A 24,922-nucleotide genomic window follows, 5' to 3' on the forward strand; every position below is an offset into this window, starting at 1 on the left:
CACTTGGGAGCCATTCATTGTGCCTGTATTCCATGTTTGGTGCTTTCTAATGATTAATCCCAGCAACGTAAGTTAAATTGGCCCAGTAAGTTTACATAGGAAGACAGGTGTTATCTGAGGACAACTCAGGCTGGACATAGGATCCACTTACTGCCACTGCCACCCCGAGTGGAATAAATTAAAAATTGCTCCTTCTACTTTGAGTTGCCTGCTTTATATTCAAAGTCTATCCTAAGAAATTGAAGGGACAGCAGCTCTGATAGGAAAGGGGAATAGTTATCTAGGAAAAGGAAACCAGTGGGACCAGGAAAGGGAAAACAGTGGGACCAATGCAATGCTCTGGTTTAAGAGTTAACCTGGGATGAATCCCAGAGATTTAGGAAGGGAGCCAAAACACGGATCTCTTCTCTATTCTTAAGCAAGTATTCTCTGCCCAGGGATGTTGTACCATAGAACATGATGACTATTCTTGGCTTGAGAATATTATTTACAATATAATAGTTCCCTGTTTAAATGTCATCTTCCATATGCTGATCTATCCATCCATCCATCTACCCACTGATTGATCAATAGGTGAGATCCTGAGCTAGGTGCTATGAACTCAGATGAATGAATGCTATCTCTGCCTTTGAAAAATTCAAAATTCAGTGCTAGAAATAGACATGTGGAAACCTAATTAAAGCAAAATGAGGCCAGGCATGGTGGCTCATATCTGTAATCCCAGCAGTTTGGGACACCAAGGCAGGTGGATCCCTTGAGCTAAGAAGTTTGAGACCATCCTGGATAACATGGTGAAATCCTGTCTCTACTAAAAATACAAAAATTTGCTGGGCATGGTGGCATGTGCCTGTAGTCCCAGCTACTGGGTGGGGTGGAATGGGGGGCTGAGGCAGGAGGATCACCTGAGCCTTGGGAGGTTGAGGCTGCAGTGAGCTGTGATCGTGTCACTGCACTCCAGCCTGAGCGACAGAGTAAGTGTCACTGCACTCCAGCCTGGGTAACAACAACAACAAAAAAGCAATATGAAGAAATGCTTCAGTGAGGAGAAGACATTTACTAGGTGCTAGGACAGAAGAGAGAAGACTGCTTCCAGTTCTGCTTGCAAAGGCTAATATTTGAGTTCAATCTTAAAGGATGAAGTTATCCCTCTCTGGGGTCTTTGAATTTTGGTGGGGGTTTCCACCAGCTTAGTTTAGGACATCCTTCCTTCCTGATTACCCTATCCCTTTTAATGTTTGGTTCCTTATAATCCAACCCTTTAACAAGTAAGCATTCTATTGGTGAAAAAGATGAGAAAATTGCAAATTCAGGAGTGGATTGCTAGTTCTTTAAGTGGGAACCAAGGTTCAAGAGAGGGGAAAATAATAATTGTAGAAGAAAACAATCTATATGGAAAATAATAGAAAACGTATTCATGCCCAAACTGGTCCCATCATTCAGGCAACATTGGATACGTGTGTGTGTGTGTGTGTGTGTGTGTGTGTGTGTGTGTCATCTTCAAGAAATCTTTCATACCCTAGAATGTTGGCTATTTAACCAAACTCATGTTATCAAAGTTTTTGCTTATTAACTTATACTTAACAGTTCTTCCATTAACTTGAATTGAAATAGACGAAGGCAGGTAGGAACAGGGTGATTGGGTAACTTTTTTTGGTATAAGTCCCAGTGAATTAAACACGTTCTTTTTCCTGCTAGTACTTTGTGGGCTAGGATTTCCAAAATCTCTTTCCAAAGTGTCTATGTTTCCCTGGGGAAGAAAATGTTTTATGGTATTCTTAAGCAATAGAGATGCCTCTCCTTAGGGCGGAGGCTCCCCAAAGTACTTGTGAAATGTACTAATCCCCACAGTTTACATGTTGAAGTGGTGGTGAAATTATCAAAGCTGTGGTCAGAAAATAAGAACATTCTGTGAGTCTCACTGCTGTAAAGAAAGTCAGCTCTTGGAGGTCACCATGCTTTCAGTTAAACACTAAGAAGAAACCTGTTCTGTTTTGTGTAAATTATTCTGGCAGGGTGATTAGTTCTAAAATTTTTCTATATCATCTTCAAGAGGAGAAAAAAAAATCCTTGAACCTCAGAGCAAGTGGTTTTCTATTACAGAAAAATCTTTAAGATATTTGATTTGTTGAACATGTCTCCTTGTTCTATAAAAACGTGAGGTAGGGAAGCTGATCTCATGCTTTAGATGCCATAGCTTTAAAGGCTCAACTATGGTTTTTCCTTAACTAGGTGTTCTTTGTAATCACTGCTTGCCGTAATAACTGCTAATGATCAAATTATGCCCTAGAAGGATCTTTTACTTGCTGTTATTTTTCCACAGTTATATGATTTTTTAAAAAATATTTTTTTCAAAGCTATATGCACATGTCCCAAAGGGGCAGCTCTGCTGCTGACTTTTCATAATCTAGGAGCCAGTATGTCCTTCCAGGCTCCTGAATTTGTATCTCTCATTGAACAGTGCTTAAATGGAAAACAATACTTTTAGCTTAGTCTAGGTAGGCACTGTCTTTGTAGAGACAGAAGTTTCCAAATATCAGGGCAGGGAAAATGGCTTTTGCCAAGTCATTTCTTTAAGCTACATTTCATTCCTGGAGTGTAAAGGAAAGGAAGTAGGTAGGAGAACAAAAATACAAAAATCATTTATCCCAAATAAATACCCTAGGTGGTTAACTCAAGAAAATTAAAACCCAAATTTTGGGAGTCTTATCATTACTTGTTAAAGTCTTGGAAATGCCTAAAATTTCCTGCCAGTTGCTCCCATGAAAACAGCTGTCTCTGATTCAGTAGCTGAAAAGATGATGCAATTAAATAAAACTATTATACTACCTATCCTTTTCTTTTCCATTCCATGCTTTTGATTATCCTTTGAGCCATTCAAAACAATTCTATATGGAAACACTATATAAATAAATGTGCTATGATTGAATTTTTAATGTGTCTCATTTAATTTCTCAAATATTTATTGTGCTGTAGGCATGTATAAGGCATTGTGCTAGACACCAAAGCATCACTTGTTTGCAATGGCAGAAGATGACAATGTTCTTCCGTATATCAGTGGTTTTTAATCTAAATCCATCTCTATCCTGCTCCCTTCCACCTACCTGCTGCAATTCTTTCTTGCTCCATTTTGTCAGTTGCTCACCCTCCATGCAACTCATCCTGGGATGAGTTATCACCCCAACCTCGGGAAATGAACCTTAGTTCAAGCCAATCCCAGTGATTTATTTCTACTTCCCAGTATTGATTTGGGCACTGGCAAGTGTTGCAATTCTAGGACATGAGAAAGGAATATTGGTAACTTCTCAGTCATCAAACAAGAGAGTAATAGTAAAAGTAATAAATTGTACTGAAGATTGACTTATTAAAGTCACCCATTTAATGCATAACTTAAGTGCCTATAGACTGCATGGTGGCATCAGTTGTTTAAACCAGTCATAAAAATATTGACTTTTATTTTTTGCTTAGTGCCACCAAAGGAACTCATCTCACCTTGAAAAAATATTTGGTCACATATGCAGTCATGCACCACATAACAATGCTTTGGTCAACAGGCCATATATGAGACAGTGGTCCAACAAGATTATAATGGAAGTGCTTCATACAGCTATACTATTTTTTATCTTTTATGCAATATTTCTACTATGCCTTTTCTATGTTTAGATATACAGATACCTACCATTGCATTCCAATTGCCTACAGTATTCAGTACAGGAACATGCTGCACAGGTTTATAGCCTAGGAGCAGTAGGCTCTACCATATCGCCTAGGTGTGTAGTAGGCTATGCCATCTAGGTTTGTGTGTTTTGCACAATATTGAAATCATCTAATGATGCATTTCTCAGTATGAATCTGTCATTAAGCAATGCATGACTGTAATATAACCACAAAAACATCTAAGAATAACAAAGGTCTGATCATTAAAAAGCACATAATTACTACATCATGAAATTAAAATAATGAAGAAATTGAAATGAACAGGAATAGTATAGTTGATCAACTGCATAAATAATAACAACGAATTACTATAATATTAATCTCAAATTAGGGGTTGGCAAGCTTTTTTCTGTAAAGATCCAGAGAATAAATACTTTTGATCCTGTGGGCCATAAAGTCTCTGTCAAAACTACTCAACTCTGCCACTGTAGCACTAAAGCAGTCACAGGCAATACAGAAAGAAATGGACATGGCTGGGTTTTAATAAAAATATAAAAACAGGCAATGGACTGGCTTTGGCCCATGGGCTTAGTTTGCCCACATCTATCTTAAGTGAAAACCTGTTAAACTACTCTTCCAGAGCTTTCCATATGTAAAGCTCTAGTAACACCCATTAGTTGAATTTTTAAATAATCTTGAGGGCTTGATTCCAAATAACCTAAAAAGGCTGATTGGTTAAAAAATACACTCAGTATTTAATTTCAATGTATACATATTTGCTTTTATTTTGCCCACAGGGAAACCAAGAAAAAAGGCAAAAATTGTTCATATTTGAAGGATGGGACATTCTTCATAATTATCAAGTTTACTTTGGGCCATGATCCCAACAGAGAATATAGCACAGTCTTGAAATCTTTGAAAGGTGCCAGAATATTTCAGAAACTGCAGTGACAGAAGTTTTGGTCAAGATGCCAAAGTCTTGTGCAATAGTAGTTGCTGCTCCAACAAGACATATAAATATATGTAAATGTGACCAGTTGAGACAAGACCTTGGATAGAAAATGATATTGTCTGAGAACATAAAGGAAGTCATTTGTGAATACCATGGTACAAAGCACATGGCTTAAAGAATCCCACACCTGCTTGGCACCAACACAGGACCATATAGTGGCAGCAGACACTTGAGAACTTTACATGATAAAAACCCTGGGGTGCTAAGAAGAGCATCCAAGAAGAAAATTACAAAATAACCTTTAAGAAAATGTCTTTGTCATTCTTGTTTTTTACCCGAGTGGGTGGATGAGGTAGCTTCTATCTATAAGGATCACCAAAGTCACCTTGGACAGATCATATCCACTGTTCTATCTTTTAATATAATTGATGTATTTGTGTTTACTCTGTCTATTGACTAGGAACTACTTGATGATAGGAACTCCTTTTGACATAGTGTTGAATCCTCTATCACAGCTAGAACTTAAAACCTCACATATATATCTCCTTCAGGTTGTATATCCCTTGGTATTACGAGGAAAGAGCTGTGAGGCAGTGTAGGAAGCCCTCAGGGTGTCACTCCCTCAGTTTGGCTCTAGAGAGAGAAGGCATAAGATACTCAGGTATGGCTCTAGCCTTAGGTTCATCACCATGGCCCTATGGAAAAAGAAGTTCCCATCCACCTTATCAAGGCCCTGAGAGCCACAGCAAAGAACAACTAATTTTTCCATACTGATATTTCTGTTGTTTCCTTTGTGATTCCCTGTTCTCTATTCCATGTACCTTCCAAGATGTGTTACTGAATAGTGGGTTATAACCTATCAATAGATCAAGAAAATTTAGTGGATCATGAAAACATATCTTGAAAATGAAAGAGAATCAGACAGAAGAGGACAGGAGAGAATATTATAAAGAATACCCAAATGTATCTCTGATAAAGATACACTGTTTGGCTTCATGCATTTCCTGGGCTGAGATGTAAAATGTACTTCTCACTGCAGATAGGTTGTGGACAAAAAATCTGCAACCTGCTGTTCTAAGACAAATAAACAAATAAAAGTCTGTGGTGCATCCTGAGAACAGGCTGCAAACTAAATGGATTTCTTCTTTTATATGAAATAGTATCTCATATAAAATGGCTTTGATAGTGAGATCCTGAGAACAGGCTGCAAACTAAATGGATTTCTTCCTTTTATGAAATAGTATCTCATATAAAATGGCTTTGATAGTGAGATCAGTAGACAATAGGGAGACTTGGACTTTTGTTTGTTTTTTGTTTTTCCAACAAAGGAGTAGCCACTGTGGTTGAAGATTCACTCTGGGGATTTTATGTGTGGTAGACAGAATAGAGGAGAAGTCCTGAATTGAGGAAAGTAGGTAGGAGGTCTATGACTATAATTAAAATCAAGCATAATGATGTAGTGACATAGGGTTGAGGGGAGATACAGGACAAAGTGATATGGTGATGGCAAAAATGACAACGATGATGATGATAATGGTGATGCATAAGTTTTATGGAGAGTATATAGGATGTCAGGAAGTGATTTAAGCTCATTATGGTTATTATTTCATTTAAATCTCACATCAACCCTATGAGACCATCAATGAAAGCTGGAAACTGAGCATGAAGTGAAGCAGTAAGGAAGTGTTGAGGTTGTTTTAAAATCATTACTGGAGACACTGGGGACAGTGGGAGAAAGGTGATTGATGCTCTTTAGAGATATAGGGAAGAGTGAGAGAAGGAGCTTAATTTAAAAGCTTATTAATAGATAATATGCCTGCATGCATCCATTCACATCTCAAAGATTTGCTGAGGGCCACTGGTGTATTAGGCAGTACAGCTGGTGTTCCAGATCAAAGACCAATAAGATGTAGCCCTACCCCAATCACCATCCTTTGTGTGAAGATCACAGAAAAAGTGATTGTGGACACACAGAAGGTACAATCAGCTCCACAGTTCACACAATAGAGACCTTTATTGAGGGCCTCTAAGCACAGCGGTTTCATTATTCCGTGATCATCCCTATTTGGTGGTGTTTGCTTCCCATTGGCATTTCTACCTACAGTGGATTTTGTGGCTTCTGCACCAGGTTTCAACCTTATTTTCACTTACACAAAAGGCTTTGGCAGACAGTTCTAGCACATCACCTCTTCAACTGGGCATTGCCGAAAAGAATAACAGAAATAGGACAGTTACATTTTTCTGTTGAGGGTTGTTATATAAACACTCAATCTCAATTTCCTTGCCCACCAGGTTACTTTTATTTTCTAAATCAACACTTAAATCACAAACTGAAGACAGCTGCAGTGTTGGTCGAGCATGAATATAATTTTCCTTATTTCATTGATTTGTGTACTTGGATTTGACATTCCCTAAAGGATAATGGTGAGGGATCACTTTATAAGAAAGTCATATAATTGAGCAATTTTGAGGCATTGGGGCACTCTTTTATGATACTATTGTCCATATTTTCTTAAACCATCAGCTATTCCTCATTCCATGATACTATTTTCAAAATGCATAAACAAAGCCTTTCTCAATTGTGATACCAGAAATGAACTGATACAAGAAAAAAAAAAAACCAACTCTAAATAAAACACAAATATGCATTTCTCTCTTATAGAACCATTCAACTGTAAATATTTGTTTACAATATAATAAGGTTAAGCCATATTGCCTAACGTGCTATAGTGATTGTGGCAGGAATAAGTTACTACTTTCTTTCATTTTACCATAGATCAGGCATCAGCAAATTTTTTCTGTAAAGGGACAGAGAGTAAACTTCTGAGACAATGTCACAACTACTCAACTCTGACATTGAGTGAAAACAGGCATAGATGATATGTAAATGAACGAGCGTGGTTGTGTTTCAGTAAGACTTTATTTACAAAAACAGATGGTAAGCTGGGTTTGGCTGTGGTTCAGTTGCTAATCCCTGATTTTGACCATCTGTATTAAAATGTTACCAAAATAATATTAATTGGACCTAATATACTACTTGGTATATAAAAAGTGCTTTTCTGATGTGTTTTGAATAAGTGAGAAGTTTGTGTAGACCACTAGGTTTTGCTTAATTTCTTGACTATTTTTTACATTTGTTTTCTGGCTCTATGTCTAAGAGTTGGCCATTTACAAACTAGATAGTCTGATCCAAGAGCCTATGCCAAGAGCAGTCATTTGAATAATCAGATAGTCCATGCTTGCCTCCATGGAGTAATCTTGGGCTTGCAGGGAAAATCATTGGTTCCTGATTTCAACCACTAAAGATTTCTCCAGATTCTCAAAAGCATTTTCAAAAGTCTCTTTTTGAACCATGTTAAGTTTAGAAGGGGTAACAAATTAAGCTCATTAGCTATTTTATCTTATTAGTTATTCAGTGTGTACATCTCCAGGCTAAATGGATATAGAGAAGGGAGGAGCCACAAGATGCAAGAAGCCTGGGTCCCTGAATAACAGCCTGGAAGAGAGTTTGCCCTTCTCACCCCATTGCCAACCTGCATTAGATAGTGCTTCAGTAAGAAAAATACTTTCATAGTGTTAAGGCACTGAGTGGTTAGCCTAACCCAATAAATACAAGTATGTATCTGTGAGATGCCTTCTTAGAATTATTGGGTCATTTAACATTTAGAAAAATGCAAGAACCCAAAAGCAAATGCAATAAAAACAAAGATAAATAGCTGGGACTTAATTAAACCAAAGAGCTTTTGCACAGCAAAAGGAAAAGTCAGTAGAATAAACAGACAACCCACAGAGTGGAAGAAAATCTTCACAATCTATACATTTGACAAAGTACTAATATCCAGAATCTACAACAAACTCAAATGAATTAGCAAGAAAAAAACCAAACAATCCCATCAAAAAGTGGGCTAAGGACATGAATAGACAATTCTCAAAAGAAGATATACAAATGGACAACAAACATATAAAAAATGCTCAACATCACTAATGATCAGGGAAATGCAAGTCAAAACAACAATGTGATACCACCTTACTCCTGCAAGAATGACCATAATCAAAAAATCAAAAAATAATAGCTGTTGGTGTGGATGTGGTGAACAGGGAACACTTCTACACTGCTGGTGGGAATGTAAACTAGTAAAGCTGCTATGGAAAACAGTGTGGAGAGTCCTTAAAGAACTAAAAGTAGAACTTCCATTTGACCCAGCGATCTCACTACTGGGCATCTACCCAGAGGAAAAGAAGTCATTGTATGGAAAAGATACTTGCACATACGTTTATAGTCGCACAATTTGCAATTGCAAAAATGTGGAACCAACCCAAATGCCCATCAATCAATGAGTGGATAAAGAAACTCTCTCTCTCTCTCTCTCTCTCTCTCTCTCTCTCTATATATATATATATATATATAAAAAATGGAATACTACTCAGCCATAAAAAGGAATGAATTAATGGCATTAACAACGACCTGGATGGGATTGGACACTACTACTCTAAGTGAAGTAACTCAGGAATGGAATGGAAAACCACACCTTTTTTTTTTTTTTTTTTTTTTTTTTTTTTTTGAGACGGAGTCTCGCTCAGTCCCCCAGGCTGGAGTGCAGTGGCGCGATCTCGGCTCACTGCAAGCTCCGCCTCCCGGGTTCACGCCATTCTCCTGCCTCAGCCTCCCAAGTAGCTGGGACTACAGGCGCCCGCCGCCACCACCACACCCGGCTAACTTTTTGCATTTTTAGTAGAGACAGGGTTTCACCGTGTTAGCCAGGATGGTCTCGATCTCCTGACCTCGTGATCCACCCGCCTCGTCTCCCAAAGTGCTGGGATTACAGGCGTGAGCCACCGCGCCCGGCCGAAAACCACACATTTTATGTTCTCACTAGTAGGTGGGAGCTAAACTATGAGGATGCAAAGGCATAAGAATGACGCAATAAACTTCGGGGACTCAGGGGGAAAGGGTGGGAAGGGGGTGAGGGATAAAAAACTATAAATTGTGTTCAGTGTATACTGCTTGGGTGATGGATGCACCAAAATCTCACAAATCACCACTAAAGAACTTACTCGTGTAACCAAATACCACCTTTTCCTAAAAAAACCATGGAAATAATAAATACATAAATACAATTTAGATAAATGTTGCCAAATTGCCTTGCACCTTGTTGCAACAATTTATACCTCTACCAACAGTGTATGAGAGTGTTTGTTTCCCCATGAAGTGTATCATCCAACTTTTGGAGCCATGCCATTCTGAGAGAAAAAAAATCTCCTTGGTTTTTAGCTTGCATTTATTTAATGAATGTGAGGGTGAGCATCTTTTCAAATCTATTTATACCACTTGTATTTTTCTGTGAGCCACCTGTAATTTGTCTATATTTTAGATTTTCTTTTTATATTAATTTGTAATTAAGTTTTATGTAGTAGAGAAGTAAGCCTTTAGTTTGTCAAATGTGCTATAAAGTTTATTTATTTGCTTATCTGTCAGAGATGATTCTGTTTTTTCAAATGTAGTGAAACTTGTTCCTCTCTTTATGTTTTCTGGGTAGGCCTTCCCTAGTGTAAAAAATATATATATCCACCTATGTTTTCTTCTGGTGCATCATTTATAGTTTCATTTTTTAATCTTCAAATCTTTCTTCCATATCAATTTATTATTTTCTTAATGATTATTGTCTCACTATCTCAAATACAATAATAACCTATCTTTTTCCCTTTACAAAAAATACCTTATTTATCATGTAATAAATTTTCATATATATTTTGGTTCATTTTTAATTCTTCAGTTTTATGACACATTTGAATAAATGGACAGGGTTAATCTCCATTTTATCTCTTTATCAGATTTCCCCTGACTACCTTCACTTAATTATTTTACCAGATGTTTAGATTAATTTAGTAAAATTATCAAAAAGAAAAATTCTGTTGGTACTTTATTTTGTAATCACATTCAGCTTATAGATAATTAGTGACATAATTGACATCTTTATATTATCGTATTTCTTCCTAATTTCCTTTGTTATCCAATTTAGGCTCTGTGTTGTGGGATTAGAATCATTCCCTTGGATACTGTATTAGCATCCTAGTGCTGTTATAACTAATGACCAGAGACTTAGTGTCTTAAACAACTCAAATTTATCATCTTATAGTTCTGGAGGCCAGAAGTCTGAAATGGGTCTTGCTGGGCTAAGATTAAGGTGTCAGCAGAGCTTTGTTCCTTTCTAGAGGCCCCTTGGGAAGAATTTGTCCCTTTGACTTTTCTAGCTTTTAGAGGCCATCTGCATTCCTTGGCTTATGGCCCCTTTCTCCATCTTTGAAGCTGGCAACATTGCATCTCTCTGACCATACTTCCATAGTCACATCTCTCCCTGATTACAGTTGGGAGAGTTTCTGCACTTTAAAGTACCCATGTGATTAGTTTGAGCCCGCCTAGACAATCCAGGATAATCTCCTTATCTCAAGGACCTTAACTCATCACATTGGCAAAGTTTCTTTTGGCCTGTGAGGTGTCATCTTCACAAGTTCCAGGGATGAGGATGTGGCCATCTTTGGGGGTCCATTATTTTGCCTACTACAGATATATTCTCAACTGCCATGTCTCTCTTCACCTTCATTGAATTGAACTAGAAAAATCCTAACTCAAAAGAGGATATTTGGATTAACTAAGGCTGGGGAATTAAAAGTCCAAAATGATGTATTTAGCTTAACAGTGTTTAGCTACCAGGATGTTTATTTTTCATTTAAAATTCCCAGTTACTAACCTCAAATGGACCTTTTGGCCTGTCCTGCAATCCTGTGACATTGCTGGCTCGTTAGCTGCCCTGTCTTCCACTCCTCTCCTCTTTCCTCAAACCTCCAGGACCTCTTCTCCATCCTCACTCCTAGTGAATTAAATTGCTTCCTATTTTGTTGGATGCTGAGAAGCAATCTGGAGTAAAATCCCACGTGAACTCCCACCATCTTCTAACTCACTTGCATCAGTGTCCATATAACTAATGTCCATCTATCATTATAGTGTAAAAGAAGGTCAAACCCTCCACTTGTACTCTGGATCCCACCCCTGTGGTCCACTCTAGGAAATCACCCAGTAATTTCCCAACTTCCCCATCCTCATTTCTTTCCTCTCTATGGTAAATTCTGGCAGCTGATGATTATGTTATAATAGCATTCATTTGAACCCTGGAAGCACCAGACTCACAGGAGAGGGTTCTGCAAATAGATAACCACATATAAATCCCTGTGATCATCCTAATGTGACAGAGAACAGAAATGTGAGCTTGACTATGTGTCCATTTTCATTGTATCATGATTTTCCTTATATCCTATTAGGCTTGACATCATTTCTTTAGGCGTTAGGTCCTGGCTACAGTATTTATCTTCCTGTGAAAGTTATTCACACAGTGAATCTGATCCTGTTTAGAACCTCCATTAGAAGATTTGCATGGGGACCAAGTGGCCAAATTTAGACCAAAGCTACTGTCATAGAGCTTGCCACCAGCCACACATTCCAAGGATCTCAGTAAATATTTGATGTCTACATTCATATACCCAATTCAGTAGCTTCAGAAACCCTCAGGTGATGTCTGTTTCTTTCACCAGCCACACAATTTCCTTCTCATCTATAAGTGAGAAAATTATTTGTAAATCATTAGTTCCTATTTTGATAGAAAATATGAAAATGACTGCTGTGGCCTAGGAATATCTTCAAACATTTCGATAGCACAAATCTTTCCCTGGATGTGCGGATAACCACACAGCCTCAGAAATAATCAATGGAGACAAAGCTTCTAGTAGACAAGTTTTATAAAACTGTTTTTGGTAAAGGTTATTTGTTTAGTGGACTCTCTAAAAAGCAGGAACAAAGAGAAAAATCAACTGGATTTAAAAACAAAGCCACAGAGAACATCTGTTCCCTGATATCTTATCTGATGCGCATTCAATCCAAGTTTCAAAAAATTTTCAAAGTCATCATTCCCTTCACTACAAATTAAGTTTGCTAACAATATTGCCATTTTTTTCCCCTGAGGAATGAAAAGAATGTCTGTGCTCATTAAAGAGAGACAAAACTCTTGGCCCGGGCCCCGCATGGGTCACTTTGTGAGTTAAGTTGGAGGGAGAACAGGCCTCATCTCCACCCTACAACCAAACCAATACCAGGTAAGGCAGGAGGGCCTTTCTTAAGGAGAAGAGCGACATGGCCTGACAGTCACTAGTATTCATTTTTCACAATTGCCTAAGTGATTTTCTTCTTATTTGAGCTGAGGGTCTCTATGTGTGAGATTAGCATGAAAAAATAAAACAGGGTGGGGATTTCCTCTTGGAAAGAACATGCTGTGGTTGTGCTAGTGAACAAAGTGTGACAAGAAAGCCAAAGGTGCAAGGCATATGCCAGTAAAATATGCATGTCTTGTGAGCCCATTGGCCTTGCCTATCTCTCTCTCCTGAACTCTGTCATGACCTCCAATGGAGTCTCAGGTTCCTGCTTCAAGAAAAAACATGGCCCTAAGACTCACTATCCAAAGAAAAACTCTGTCAGCATTTTTGTGCTACTCTTTCTGGTCAAAGAACTGAGCCTCCTACTGCAGAGGCAAGTTGCCCAAGTTCACATATGTGAGGAGTGACAGGATGAGTTCACAAGTCCTAGTCTTTATACCTCCAAGCCAGCATTCTTTCTGTTAGCCACAGCTGAGCCAAGAGACCTCCACCACTGGCACTGTGGGTGACAGAATGTGAACATATGTGTGTACAGCAAGGTAGGTCAACTTCAGCACATGGGGCCTGATAATTTTTGTTGCAGGGGGCTGTCCTATTTATTATAGGGTGTTGGGCAGCATCCTCAGGCTTTTCCCACTAGATGCTAGGAGCATCCATCCCCTAAGCTGCGACAACCAAAAATAAATCCAGACATTGCCAGATGTCCCCAGGGCATGGGGGGCAAAATCAATCCTGCTTGAGAACCACATATTTGTGTGTATATGTGTATACGTATATATGCACATATGTTGTGTGTGTGTATATACATATATATGAACTATTTATGAATAAATGTTCATGAAGCATCCCCTCAACCTCCTCCAAAAGAAAACAAAGTATAAGAGAAGTTTTGCAGATACCAAAATCCTCTGTGGAAATATTCTAGCTTCTAGAAGCTTCCTATCCCTCTTCTGCTGTCCTTTAAGTTTCGGGCACACTGCCCAATGTTGTTCTTCATAGCAGATTTACTCTATGTGTATAATATCATAGTTTTTCATTCTGTCTCAAAGTAGCTGTCTGCTACAAACTAATACAAATTAAAAAGGGCCTTTATAGGCCAGGCGCAGTGGCTCATGCCTGTAATCCCAACACAGCACTTTGGGAGGCTGAGGCAGGTGGATCACAAGGTCAAGGGATTGAGACTATCCTGGCCAACATGAGTGAAAGCCCATCTCTACTAAAAATACAAAAATTAGCTGGGCATGGTGGTGTGCACCCCTGTAATTCCAGCTACTCGGGAGGCTGAGGTAGGAGAATCACTTGAACCCAGGAGGTGGAGGTTGCAGTGAGCCGAGGTCGTGCCACTGCACTCCAGCCTGGCAACAGAGTGAGACTCCATCCCCCCCCCCCAAAAAAAAAGTGCCTTTATAGACAATAGTAAACATACAGAGACAAAGTTTTATGGATTCAAGGAATTCAAGTACATGTGTCTCATCTTTAGTGGAATCAGGATCTGTTTAAAAAACAAACATCAGCCAATCAGGTGTGCACTGGCTCCAGTGCAACATAGAACACACCAGCTGAAAAACTGGCTAAAAAGGAGTTAACTTCGGTAAAATCCCTGATTCCAAGTTGGCATAGGGTCAAATGACAAGTTTAACCGAGTGTTATGGCATTCTTTTCAAATGAGTTATTTTAAAACCAGACTGAGGTATTCACAGCTTTTCTTCTGACCCTTTAAGATGACCTTTCTGAAAATTATTTTTAATTGGTTGTTCTGAATCCATATAGACTGTTGATATACATACAGCTTTCCTTTGTAATGCTCCAAGTTGACCTTCCCTTTAAATAAACATATTAGCTGACATGCAAATTGTCCCTCTTGAACATGTCCTTCAAATGGACACTAATGCCAGCCAACAACCAAGAAGCTGTAGTTTCCTTCCTGTGTGAATATTAGGTGTGAGAAGAGTTCACAGCTCATGGCTTTGGCAGAGCCAATATTTGACTTGCAGTGTTCCCTGGCAGAAAGGCAGACGAGGCCTTACCTTTGGGAATGGTGATCTGGCAGCTCAGGTCACAGTCCTGTTGCAACTGATAAAAAGCCACTTCCTGCAGCCGGGCCCTCTCCAGCTCTGAGAGACTCTGGATGGGGACTGACCTCAGCCGTACACTGCGGCCTGACATGCTGTTCCAGGTGAAATCACCCTGTAGGCCAAAGAAAAAAAAAAATCAAGAGTTACAGAGTTCACCTACCTCTCACAAATCTCATCCTCTCTTAGTAATAAAGTCAAGCAAACCACCTTTGTGTTCCAAAATTGGGTCTCAATTCCCAAAGTCAAATCCTCTTTTATTTCACTGTGGATTTTCTCAGTTAATTGTAAATGTCAAAATCTCAAGTATCTGTTGGGTCACATGATCTCATCTTATTATGCATATAGGCCTAAGGAAAATATGTAGAAAGATACTGTGAGGGTCCTACTTCTTCCTTTTTATGGGAACACACGGGAACTTTTAACTTTTGTGAAATACTGTGCTGCTGCTAATTGCCATCATGCACATCAGATATAGGGGGATGAGTGTGTATTGAGAGCCTGCCGTGTGCCAGTGACTGCACCACGGGCATTTTTAAAAATTGGCAAATAAAAATGGTACATATTCATGTGGCACATGGTGATATTTCTATACATATGGTTATTAGATATGTATTTCTAATAATTAGTAACTAATCTCAAACATTTATTATTTCTTTGGTTGCTAACATTCAATATCCTCCTTCTAGCTATTTGAGATTATGTATTGCTGTTAACTATTGTCAAGGGCTTTTTAGTTAATCCCTCCAACAACCTTATGAAGTGGTTAACATTTTTTTACCTATCTCATATAAAATTTAATAATATAATCTAGTATATGACAATATATTATAATAGTAAAGTTTATACTTATGGTATATTACATGAATAGTATAGTGACATATAGTATCTATACATATAGTAATATAATATAGATGATGAAACTGAGGCTTGAGGAGGTTAAGTAATTCTCCCCAAATCATAAAACTTACAAGATTTGGAATGAGGACTCAAGCTAAGAATGTAGGGCTTTAAACTCTATGCTAATATTGTAACCATTGAGGTTCTATTTATATACTCTCATGAGTTATTTTGAACACAATAAGCTTAGAGATATGATCAATAGGAAGATGTTTAGTATTTATAGAGACATTTGATGCTAAAATACTCCACATCAAAGAGTCAAAGATTCCCACAATCTTAAAAGTGTACTCATGTGTACACATGCACACCCTTGCAGCCTACTGAGGGTGAATGGCTCCACCCTCAGTGCAGACAGTGGGAAAGTCATGCCCAAAGAAAAAGTACTTTACAATCCTCTGAAGCCCAGTGTCTCCTTACTAAAGAAGACTTCCTGTGAATCTCATATATAAGTCATGCTGCAACAGATTTGAAGAGGCAGCTGCTGTTGCTCAATGATCAAGAAAAGAAAAGTTCTGTTGGGGAAGGAGAGGTGCTGGCACACGCAGGGACTCATTGCAATAAATGGAACACTTACAGAATCCCATAAGACTTCACCATCTTAAAGAAGTCACTCGCCTGGGCGCGGTGGCTCATGCCTGTAATCCCAGCACTTTGGGAGGCTGAGGTGGGAGGATCACTTGAGGTCAGGAGTTTGAGACCAGCCTGGCCAACATGGCAAAACCCAGTCTCTACTAAAAATACAAAATTAACCGGGCATGGTGGTGCATGCCTGTAGTCCCAGCTACTTGGGAGGCCGAGGCAGGAGAATTGCTTCGACCTGGGAGGCAGAGGTTGCAGTGAGCCAAGACTGCACCACTGCATTCCAGCCTGGGCAACAAGAGCAAAACTCTGTCTTAAAAAAAAAAAAAAAAAAAAGAAGTCACTCACCTTAAAGAAGGGAGACAGAAAGACTGGTCCCAGCAACAAAGTGCCATAGCACTTTGTTTCACACTGGTAGCAAATTCCTGCCTAGTGTATTCATTCCAAAAGTCAATGGCACTATGTTAATTCCTTGATATTTTCCATTTATCTGGGATTTCATTCATTCATTTAATATATGAGTACATTATACTCTGGTAGGGGCAGCAAATGAACGGGGTAAGTAAAAAGAATGGTGTGTTAAATAATGATAACTGTTAGGGAGAAGAAAAAGGCAAAGGGGAAGTAAAAGAAAGGAATTTGCAGTTTTAGAGACAGCAGTCAGGAAAGACATCACTGAGAAGGTAAAATTTGAGCAAGTGCTAAAAGAAGTTATGGCTTTTAGTTTCTTTGCTTTGACATGTATGAATTACATCCAGTGGATAATGATGAAGACTAGCAGGAACCCAGGAGGAGCTCAGGGAGGGTGATGCAGGAGGGCATGTGGGGAGAGGAGTGAGTGAGCAAATCTAGTCAAAGTGAGGAGGCTGCAGTCACATTCAGTGAACAGAAGAAAATTCTTCTGGGGCTAGTGTATTTTGAATTTTTTCTTTCTTTTTTCTTTTTTTTTCTTTTGGTATAACCAGTCTAAGAATAAATAGGACATGTAGATATTACGGTTGGGGACTCAGGCCTTGGGTGTAACCCTCACTCACACTCTAAGCTTAGAGCACAAGGAACACTATTGGGGAATTTTTTTTATTATTATTTTCTCCCAGATAGAAAGTCCCCAGATGAGTTTATAAATTTTAGATACGAAGCTTAGGTACCTAAGGGAGCTGATTGCTATTTGAAGTGTCAAAGCAGAATTACATACCAATTCTTTAAAAGCGTTTAAAGATGTGACCTCCAATGGGCTTAATTATCTGTAGTAGGGGTTTGACAATCTTTTTCTGTAAAGATCACATAGAAAATATATCAGGCTTTGTGAGCCATGTGATCTCTATTACAACTACTCAACTCTCGCTTGGTGGCATGAAAACAGCCACATATAATTTATAAATTAGTGAGTGTGGCCATATTCCAATAAAACTTTATTTACAAAAACAGCAGGCTGGTTTTGGCTGGCGGGCTAGAGTTTCCCAGCCTGTGAACTATAGCTTATGACTGAAATCAACTAATTCCTAGAAGGGACATTTTGTTCTTATTTACTAAGTCCCCCTGGTTAATTAATTCAAACAATATTTAATAAGCACAGATGAGATGCTAAGCTCTGTGGTAGGCTTGGGACTATTAAGATGACAACACAATCCTTGTCCTCAGAGTTAACCTTCAGGTAGGAAGAACACAAGCAATCCATAAAACACAGAGATTGTGATACTAGAAATAAGTACTAAATGCAATGAATGCCTAGGAGAGAAGGCTTTGTTATCTATCTGGAGGATCAAGGAAAGCTTTATAGAGAAGGTAGTGTTTCAACGGAGGCTTGAAAGTTGAGTAAGAGGGAGCAGGGTTCGCCCAGTAGCAATGCAACTTTAGCAGCAGGAGCCAAGGCAAATGAGTTTGAGAAAACAGGCTTGTTCAGGGAATTACAAGGCCGGAAGGAGGAAAATGGCAAGAGGTGAAGCCAAGCAGAAGTCAGGGCCAGATTCTGTAGGGCTGTCTCTGTTGGCAATGCAAACTAGATTAGATTTTCCTCCACAGGTGATGGCTAGTCATTCAGGAACTTTGAGCTAGAGAGGAACATGAGAAGATTTGAATTATAGGGAAGATGACTGGAAACAAGTTTCCTAAGGAATTAAAGGGGAGAGCAAGTCAAAGATGTGGGGATGAGAAAAGACTCTGTGCTAAGTAGGATGCTGATTCCAATTTAAACAGACACGGGAGACACTTAGAACCACATAGATGCTGGAGAATAAACTGGATGCAGTGAGGGGAAGAGAAGGAGTAATCTAGCATGACTCTTGAGTTTCTAGTTTCAGCAACTGGGCAGATAGTAACACTAATCACCAAGATGGGGAATGGCAGAAGGAATTAGGTTTGCAGGGGGAGAAGGAAGATCACCCAGTTTTGGACATGGTGAAAATGGTATTTTCTTTTGAAAAAAAATAGAATTAAAACATTACTAAGTCTGGCAAAACAGAACCTGGCCAATTTAAATTTTTCTTGAGCCTTGATTTTCTTCTCTCAATTAAAACGGTTCCAACACAATCAAATAATATATGTTTTTTTCGAGGGCGGAGCAAGATGGCCAAATAGGAACAGCTCCAGTCTCCAACTCCCAGCGCGAGCGACACAGAAGACCGGTGATTTCTGCATTTTCAACTGAGGTACTGGGTTCATCTCACTGGGGAGTGCCGGACAATCGGTGCTGGTCAGCTGCTGCAGCCCAACCAGCGAGAGCTGAAGCAGGGCGAGGCATTGCCTCACCTGGGAAGTGCAAGGGGGAAGGGAATCCCTTTTCCTAGCCAGGGGAACTGAGACACACAACACCTGGAAAATCAGGTAACTCCCACCCCAATACTGCGCTTTAAGCAAACAGGCACACCAGGAGATCATATCCCACACCTGGCCGGGAGGGTCCCACACCCACGGAGCCTCCCTCATTGCTAGCACAGCAGTCTGTGATCTACCGGCAAGGCAGCAGCGAGGCTGGGGGAGGGGCGCCCGCCATTGCTGAGGCTTAAGTAGGTAAACAAAGCTGCTGGGAAGCTCGAACTGGGTGGAGCTCACAGCAGCTCAAGGAAACCTGCCTGTCTCTGTAGACTCCACCTCTGGGGACAGGGCACAGTAAACAATAACAAACACAGCCCAAACCTCTGCAGACGCAAACGACTCTGTCTGACAGCTTTGAAGAGAGCAGTGGATCTCCCAACACGGAGGTTGAGATCTGAGAAGGGACAGACTCCCTGCTCAAGTGGGTCCCTGAACCCTGAGTAGCCTAACTGGGAGACATCCCCCACTAGGGGCAGTCTGACACCCCACACCTCACAGGGTGGAGTACACCCCTGAGAGGAAGCTTCCAAAGCAAGAATCAGACAGGTACACTCGCTGTTCAGAAATATTCTATCTTCTGCAGCCTCTGCTGCTGATACCCAGGCAAACAGGGTCTGGAGTGGACCTCAAGCAATCTCCAACAGACCTACAGCTGAGGGTCCTGACTGTTAGAAGGAAAACTATCAAACAGGAAGGACACCTACACCAAAACCCCATCAGTACATCACCATCATCAAAGACCAGAGGCAGATAAAACCACAAAGATGGGGAAAAAGCAGGGCAGAAAAGCTGGAAATTCAAAAAAGAAGAGCGCATCTCCCCCGGCAAAGGAGCGCAGCTCATCGCCAGCAACGGATCAAAGCTGGACAGAGAATGACTTTGACGAGATGAGAGAAGAAGGCTTCAGTCCATCAAATTTCTCAGAGCTAAAGGAGGAATTACGTACCCAGCGCAAAGAAACTAAAAATCTTGAAAAAAAAGTGGAAGAATTGATGGCTAGAGTAATTAATGCAGAGAAGGTCATAAACGAAATGAAAGAGATGAAAACCATGACACGAGAAATACGTGACAAATGCACAAGCTTCAGTAACCGACTCGATCAACTGGAAGAAAGAGTATCTGCGATTGAGGATCAAATGAATGAAATGAAGCGAGAAGAGAAACCAAAAGAAAAAAGAAGAAAAAGAAATGAACAAAGCCTGCAAGAAGTATGGGATTATGTAAAAAGACCAAATCTGCGTCTCATTGGGGTGCCTGAAAGTGAGGGGGAAAATGGAACCAAGTTGGAAAACACTCTTCAGGATATCATCCAGGAGAACTTCCCCAACCTAGTAGGGCAGGCCAACATTCAAATCCAGGAAATACAGAGAACGCCACAAAGATACTCCTCGAGAAGAGCAACTCCAAGACACATAATTGCCAGATTCACCAAAGTTGAAATGAAGGAAAAAATCTTAAGGGCAGCCAGAGAGAAAGGTCGGGTTACCCACAAAGGGAAGCCCATCAGACTAACAGCAGATCTCTCGGCAGAAACTCTCCAAGCCAGAAGAGAGTGGGGGCCAATATTCAACATTCTTAAAGAAAAGAATTTTCAACCCAGAATTTCATATCCAGCCAAACTAAGTTTCATAAGTGAAGGAGAAATAAAATCCTTTACAGATAAGCAAATGCTTAGAGATTTTGTCACCACTAGGCCTGCCTTACAAGAGACCCTGAAGGAAGCACTAAACATGGGAAGGAACAACCGGTACCAGCCAATGCAAAAACATGCCAAAATGTAAAGACCATCGAGGCTAGGAAGAAACTGCATCAACTAACGAGCAAAATAACCAGTTAATATCATAATGGCAGGATCAGGTTCACACATAACAATCTTAACCTTAAATGTAAATGGACTAAATGCTCCAATTAAAAGACACAGACGGCAAACTGGATAAAGAGTCAAGACCCATCAGTCTGCTGTATTCAGGAGACCCATCTCACACGCAGAGACATACATAGGCTCAAAATAAAGGGATGGAGGAAGATTTACCAAGCAAATGGAGAACAAAAAAAAGCGGGGGTTGCAATACTGGTCTCTGATAACACAGACTTTAAACCATCAAAGATCAAAAGAGACAAAGAAGGCCATTACATAATGGTAAAGGGATCAATTCAACAGGAAGAGCTAACTATCCTAAATATATATGCACCCAATACAGGAGCACCCAGATTCATAAAGCAAGTCCTTAGAGACTTACAAAGAGACTTAGACTCCCATACAATAATAATGGGAGACTTCAACACTCCACTGTCAACATTAGACAGATCAACGAGACAGAAAGTTAACAAGGATATCCAGGAATTGAACTCATCTCTGCAGCAAGCAGACCTAATAGACATCTATAGAACTCTCCACCCCAAATCAACAGAATATACATTCTTCTCAGCACCACATCGTACTTACTCCAAAATCGACCATGTAATTGGAAGTAAAGCACTCCTCAGCAAATGTACAAGAACAGAAATTATAACAAACTGTCTCTCAGACCACAGTGCAATCAAACTAGAACTCAGGTCTAAGAAACTCAATCAAAACCGCTCAACTACATGGAAACTGAACAACCTGCTCCTGAATGACTACTGGGTACATAACGAAATGAAGGCAGAAATAAAGATGTTCTTTGAAACCAATGAGAACAAAGATACAACATACCAGAATCTCTGGGACACATTTAAAGCAGTGTGTAGAGGGAAATTTATAGCACTAAATGCCCACAAGAGAAAGCAGGAAAGATCTAAAATTGACACTCTAACATCGCAATTAAAAGAACTAGAGAAGCAAGAGCAAACACATTCGAGAGCTAGCAGAAGGCAAGAAATAACTAAGATCAGAGCAGAACTGAAGGAGATAGAGACACAAAAAACTCTCCAAAAAATCAATGAATCCAGGAGTTGGTTTTTTTGAAAAGATCAACAAAATTGACAGACCACTAGCAAGACTAATAAAGAAGAAAAGAGAGAAGAATCAAATCGACGCAATTAAAAATGATAAAGGGGATATCACCACCGACCCCACAGAAATACAAACTACCATCAGAGAATACTATAAACACCTCTACGCAAATAAACTGGAAAATCTAGAATAAATGGATAATTTCCTGGACACTTACACTCTTCCAAGACTAAACCAGGAAGAAGTTGAATCCCCGAATAGACCAATAGCAGGCTCTGAAATTGAGGCAATAATTAATAGCCTACCAACCAAAAAAAGTCCAGGACCAGATGGATTCACAGCTGAATTCTACCAGAGGTACAAGGAGGAGTTGGTACCATTCCTTCTGAAACTATTCCAATCAATAGAAAAAGAGGGAATCCTCCCTAACTCATTTTATGAGGCCAACATCATCCTGATACCAAAGCCTGGCAGAGACACAACAAAAAAAGAGAATTTTAGACCAATATCTCTGATGAACATCGATGCAAAAATCCTCAATAAAATACTGGCAAACCGGATTCAGCAACACATCAAAAAGCTTATCCACCATGATCAAGTGGGCTTCATCCCTGGGATGCAAGGCTGGTTCAACATTCGCAAATCAATAAACATAATCCAGCATATAAACAGAACCAAAGACAAGAACCACATGATTATCTCAATAGATGCAGAAAAGGCTTTTGACAAAATTCAACAGCCCTTCATGCTAAAAACGCTCAATAAATTCGGCATTGATGGAACGTACCTCAAAATAATAAGAGCTATTTATGACAAACCCACAGCCAATATCATACTGAATGGGCAAGAACTGGAAAAATTCCCTTTGAAAACTGGCACAAGACAGGGATGCCCTCTCTCACCACTCCTATTCAACATAGTGGTGGAAGTTCTGGCTAGGGCAATCAGGCAAGAGAAAGAAATCAAGGGTATTCAGTTAGGAAAAGAAGAAGTCAAATTGTCCCTGTTTGCAGATGACATGATTGTATATTTAGAAAACCCCATTGTCTCAGCCCAAAATCTCCTTAAGCTGATAAGCAGCTTCAGCAAAGTCTCAGGATACAAAATTAATGTGCAAAAATCACAAGCATTCTTATACACCAGTAACAGACAAACAGAGAGCCAAATCAGGAATGAACTTCCATTCACAATTGCTTCAAAGAGAATCAAATACCTAGGAATCCAACTTACAAGGGATGTAAAGGACCTCTTCAAGGAGAACTACAAACCACTGCTCAGTGAAATAAAAGAGGACACAAACAAATGGAAGAACATACCATGCTCATGGATAGGAAGAATCAATATTGTGAAAATGGCCATACTGCCCAAGGTAATTTATAGATTCAATGCCATCCCCATCAAGCTACCAATGAGTTTCTTCACAGAATTGGAAAAAACTGCTTTAAAGTTCATATGGAACCAAAAAAGAGCCCGCATCTCCAAGGCAATCCTAAGTCAAAAGAACAACGCTGGAGGCATCATGCTACCTGACTTCAAACTATTCTACAAGGCTACAGTAACCAAAACAGCATGGTACTGGTACCAAAACAGAGATATAGACCAATGGAACAGAACAGAGTCCTCAGAATAAATACCACACCTCTACAGCCATCTGATCTTTGACAAACCTGAGAGAAACAAGAAATGGGGAAAGGATTCCCTATTTAATAAATGGTGCTGGGAAAATTGGCTAGCCATAAGTAGAAAGCTGAAACTGGATCCTTTCCTTACTCCTTATACGAAAATTAATTCAAGATGGATTAGAGACTTAAATGTTAGACCTAATACCATAAAAATCCTAGAGGAAAACCTAGGTAGTACCATTCAGGACATAGGCATGGGCAAAGACTTCATGTCTAAAACACCAAAAGCAACGGCAGCAAAAGCCAGAATTGACAAATGGGATCTCATTAAACTAAAGAGCTTCTGCACAGCAAAAGAAACCACCATCAGAGTGAACAGGCAACCTACAGAATGGGAGAAAATTTTTGCAATCTACTCATCTGACAAAGGGCTAATATCCAGAACCTACAAAGAACTCAAACAAATTTACAAGAAAAAAACAAACAACCCCATCAAAAAGTGGGCAAAGGATATGAACAGACATTTCTCAAAAGAAGACATTCATACAGCCAACAGACACATGAAAAAATGCTCATCATCACTGGCCATCAGAGAAATGCAAATCAAAACCACAATGAGATACCATCTCACACCAGTTAGAATGGCGATCATTAAAAAGTCAGGAAACAACAGGTGCTGGAGAGGATGTGGAGAAATAGGAATACTTTTACACTGTTGGTGGGATTGTAAACTAGTTCAACCATTATGGAAAACAGTATGGCGATTCCTCAAGGATCTAGAACTAGATGTACCATATGACCCAGCCATCCCATTACTGGGTATATACCCAAAGGATTATAAATTATGCTGCTATAAAGACACATGCACACGTATGTTTATTGCAGCACTATTCACAATAGCAAAGACTTGGAATCAACCCAAATGTCCATCAGTGACAGACAGGATTAAGAAAATGTGGCACATATACACCATGGAATACTATGCAGCCATAAAAAAGGATGAGTTTGTGTCCTTTTTAGGGACATGGATGCAGCTGGAAACCATCATTCTTAGCAAACTATCACAAGAACAGAAAACCAAACACCGCATGTTCTCACTCATAGGTGGGAACTGAACAATGAGATCACTCGGACTCAGGAAAGGGAACATCACACACCGGGGCCTATCATGGGGAGGGGGGAGGGATTG

The 24,922-nt window shown here is 39.6% G+C and overlaps 1 protein-coding gene across 5 annotated transcripts in view; it reads right to left on the reverse strand.

Moving 5' to 3' along the window:
• Nucleotides 1–24,922, reverse strand: part of ARHGAP6 (Rho GTPase activating protein 6) — a 550,354-nt gene that overhangs the window by 115,581 nt on the left and 409,851 nt on the right. For all 5 annotated transcript variants that reach the window (XR_007722733.1, XM_050777262.1, XM_050777265.1 and 2 more), the window contains exon 2: nucleotides 14,836–14,995. Coding sequence is in view for 4 of the 5 variants with exons in the window: in XM_050777262.1 (XP_050633219.1) it covers nucleotides 14,836–14,995 (160 nt within the window). In the remaining variant the exon portion in view is untranslated. The remainder of the gene's footprint in view (nucleotides 1–14,835; nucleotides 14,996–24,922) is intronic.

Source organism: Macaca thibetana, chromosome X (assembly GCF_024542745.1).
Source record: "Macaca thibetana thibetana isolate TM-01 chromosome X, ASM2454274v1, whole genome shotgun sequence".
Taxonomy (NCBI): domain Eukaryota; kingdom Metazoa; phylum Chordata; class Mammalia; order Primates; family Cercopithecidae; genus Macaca; species Macaca thibetana.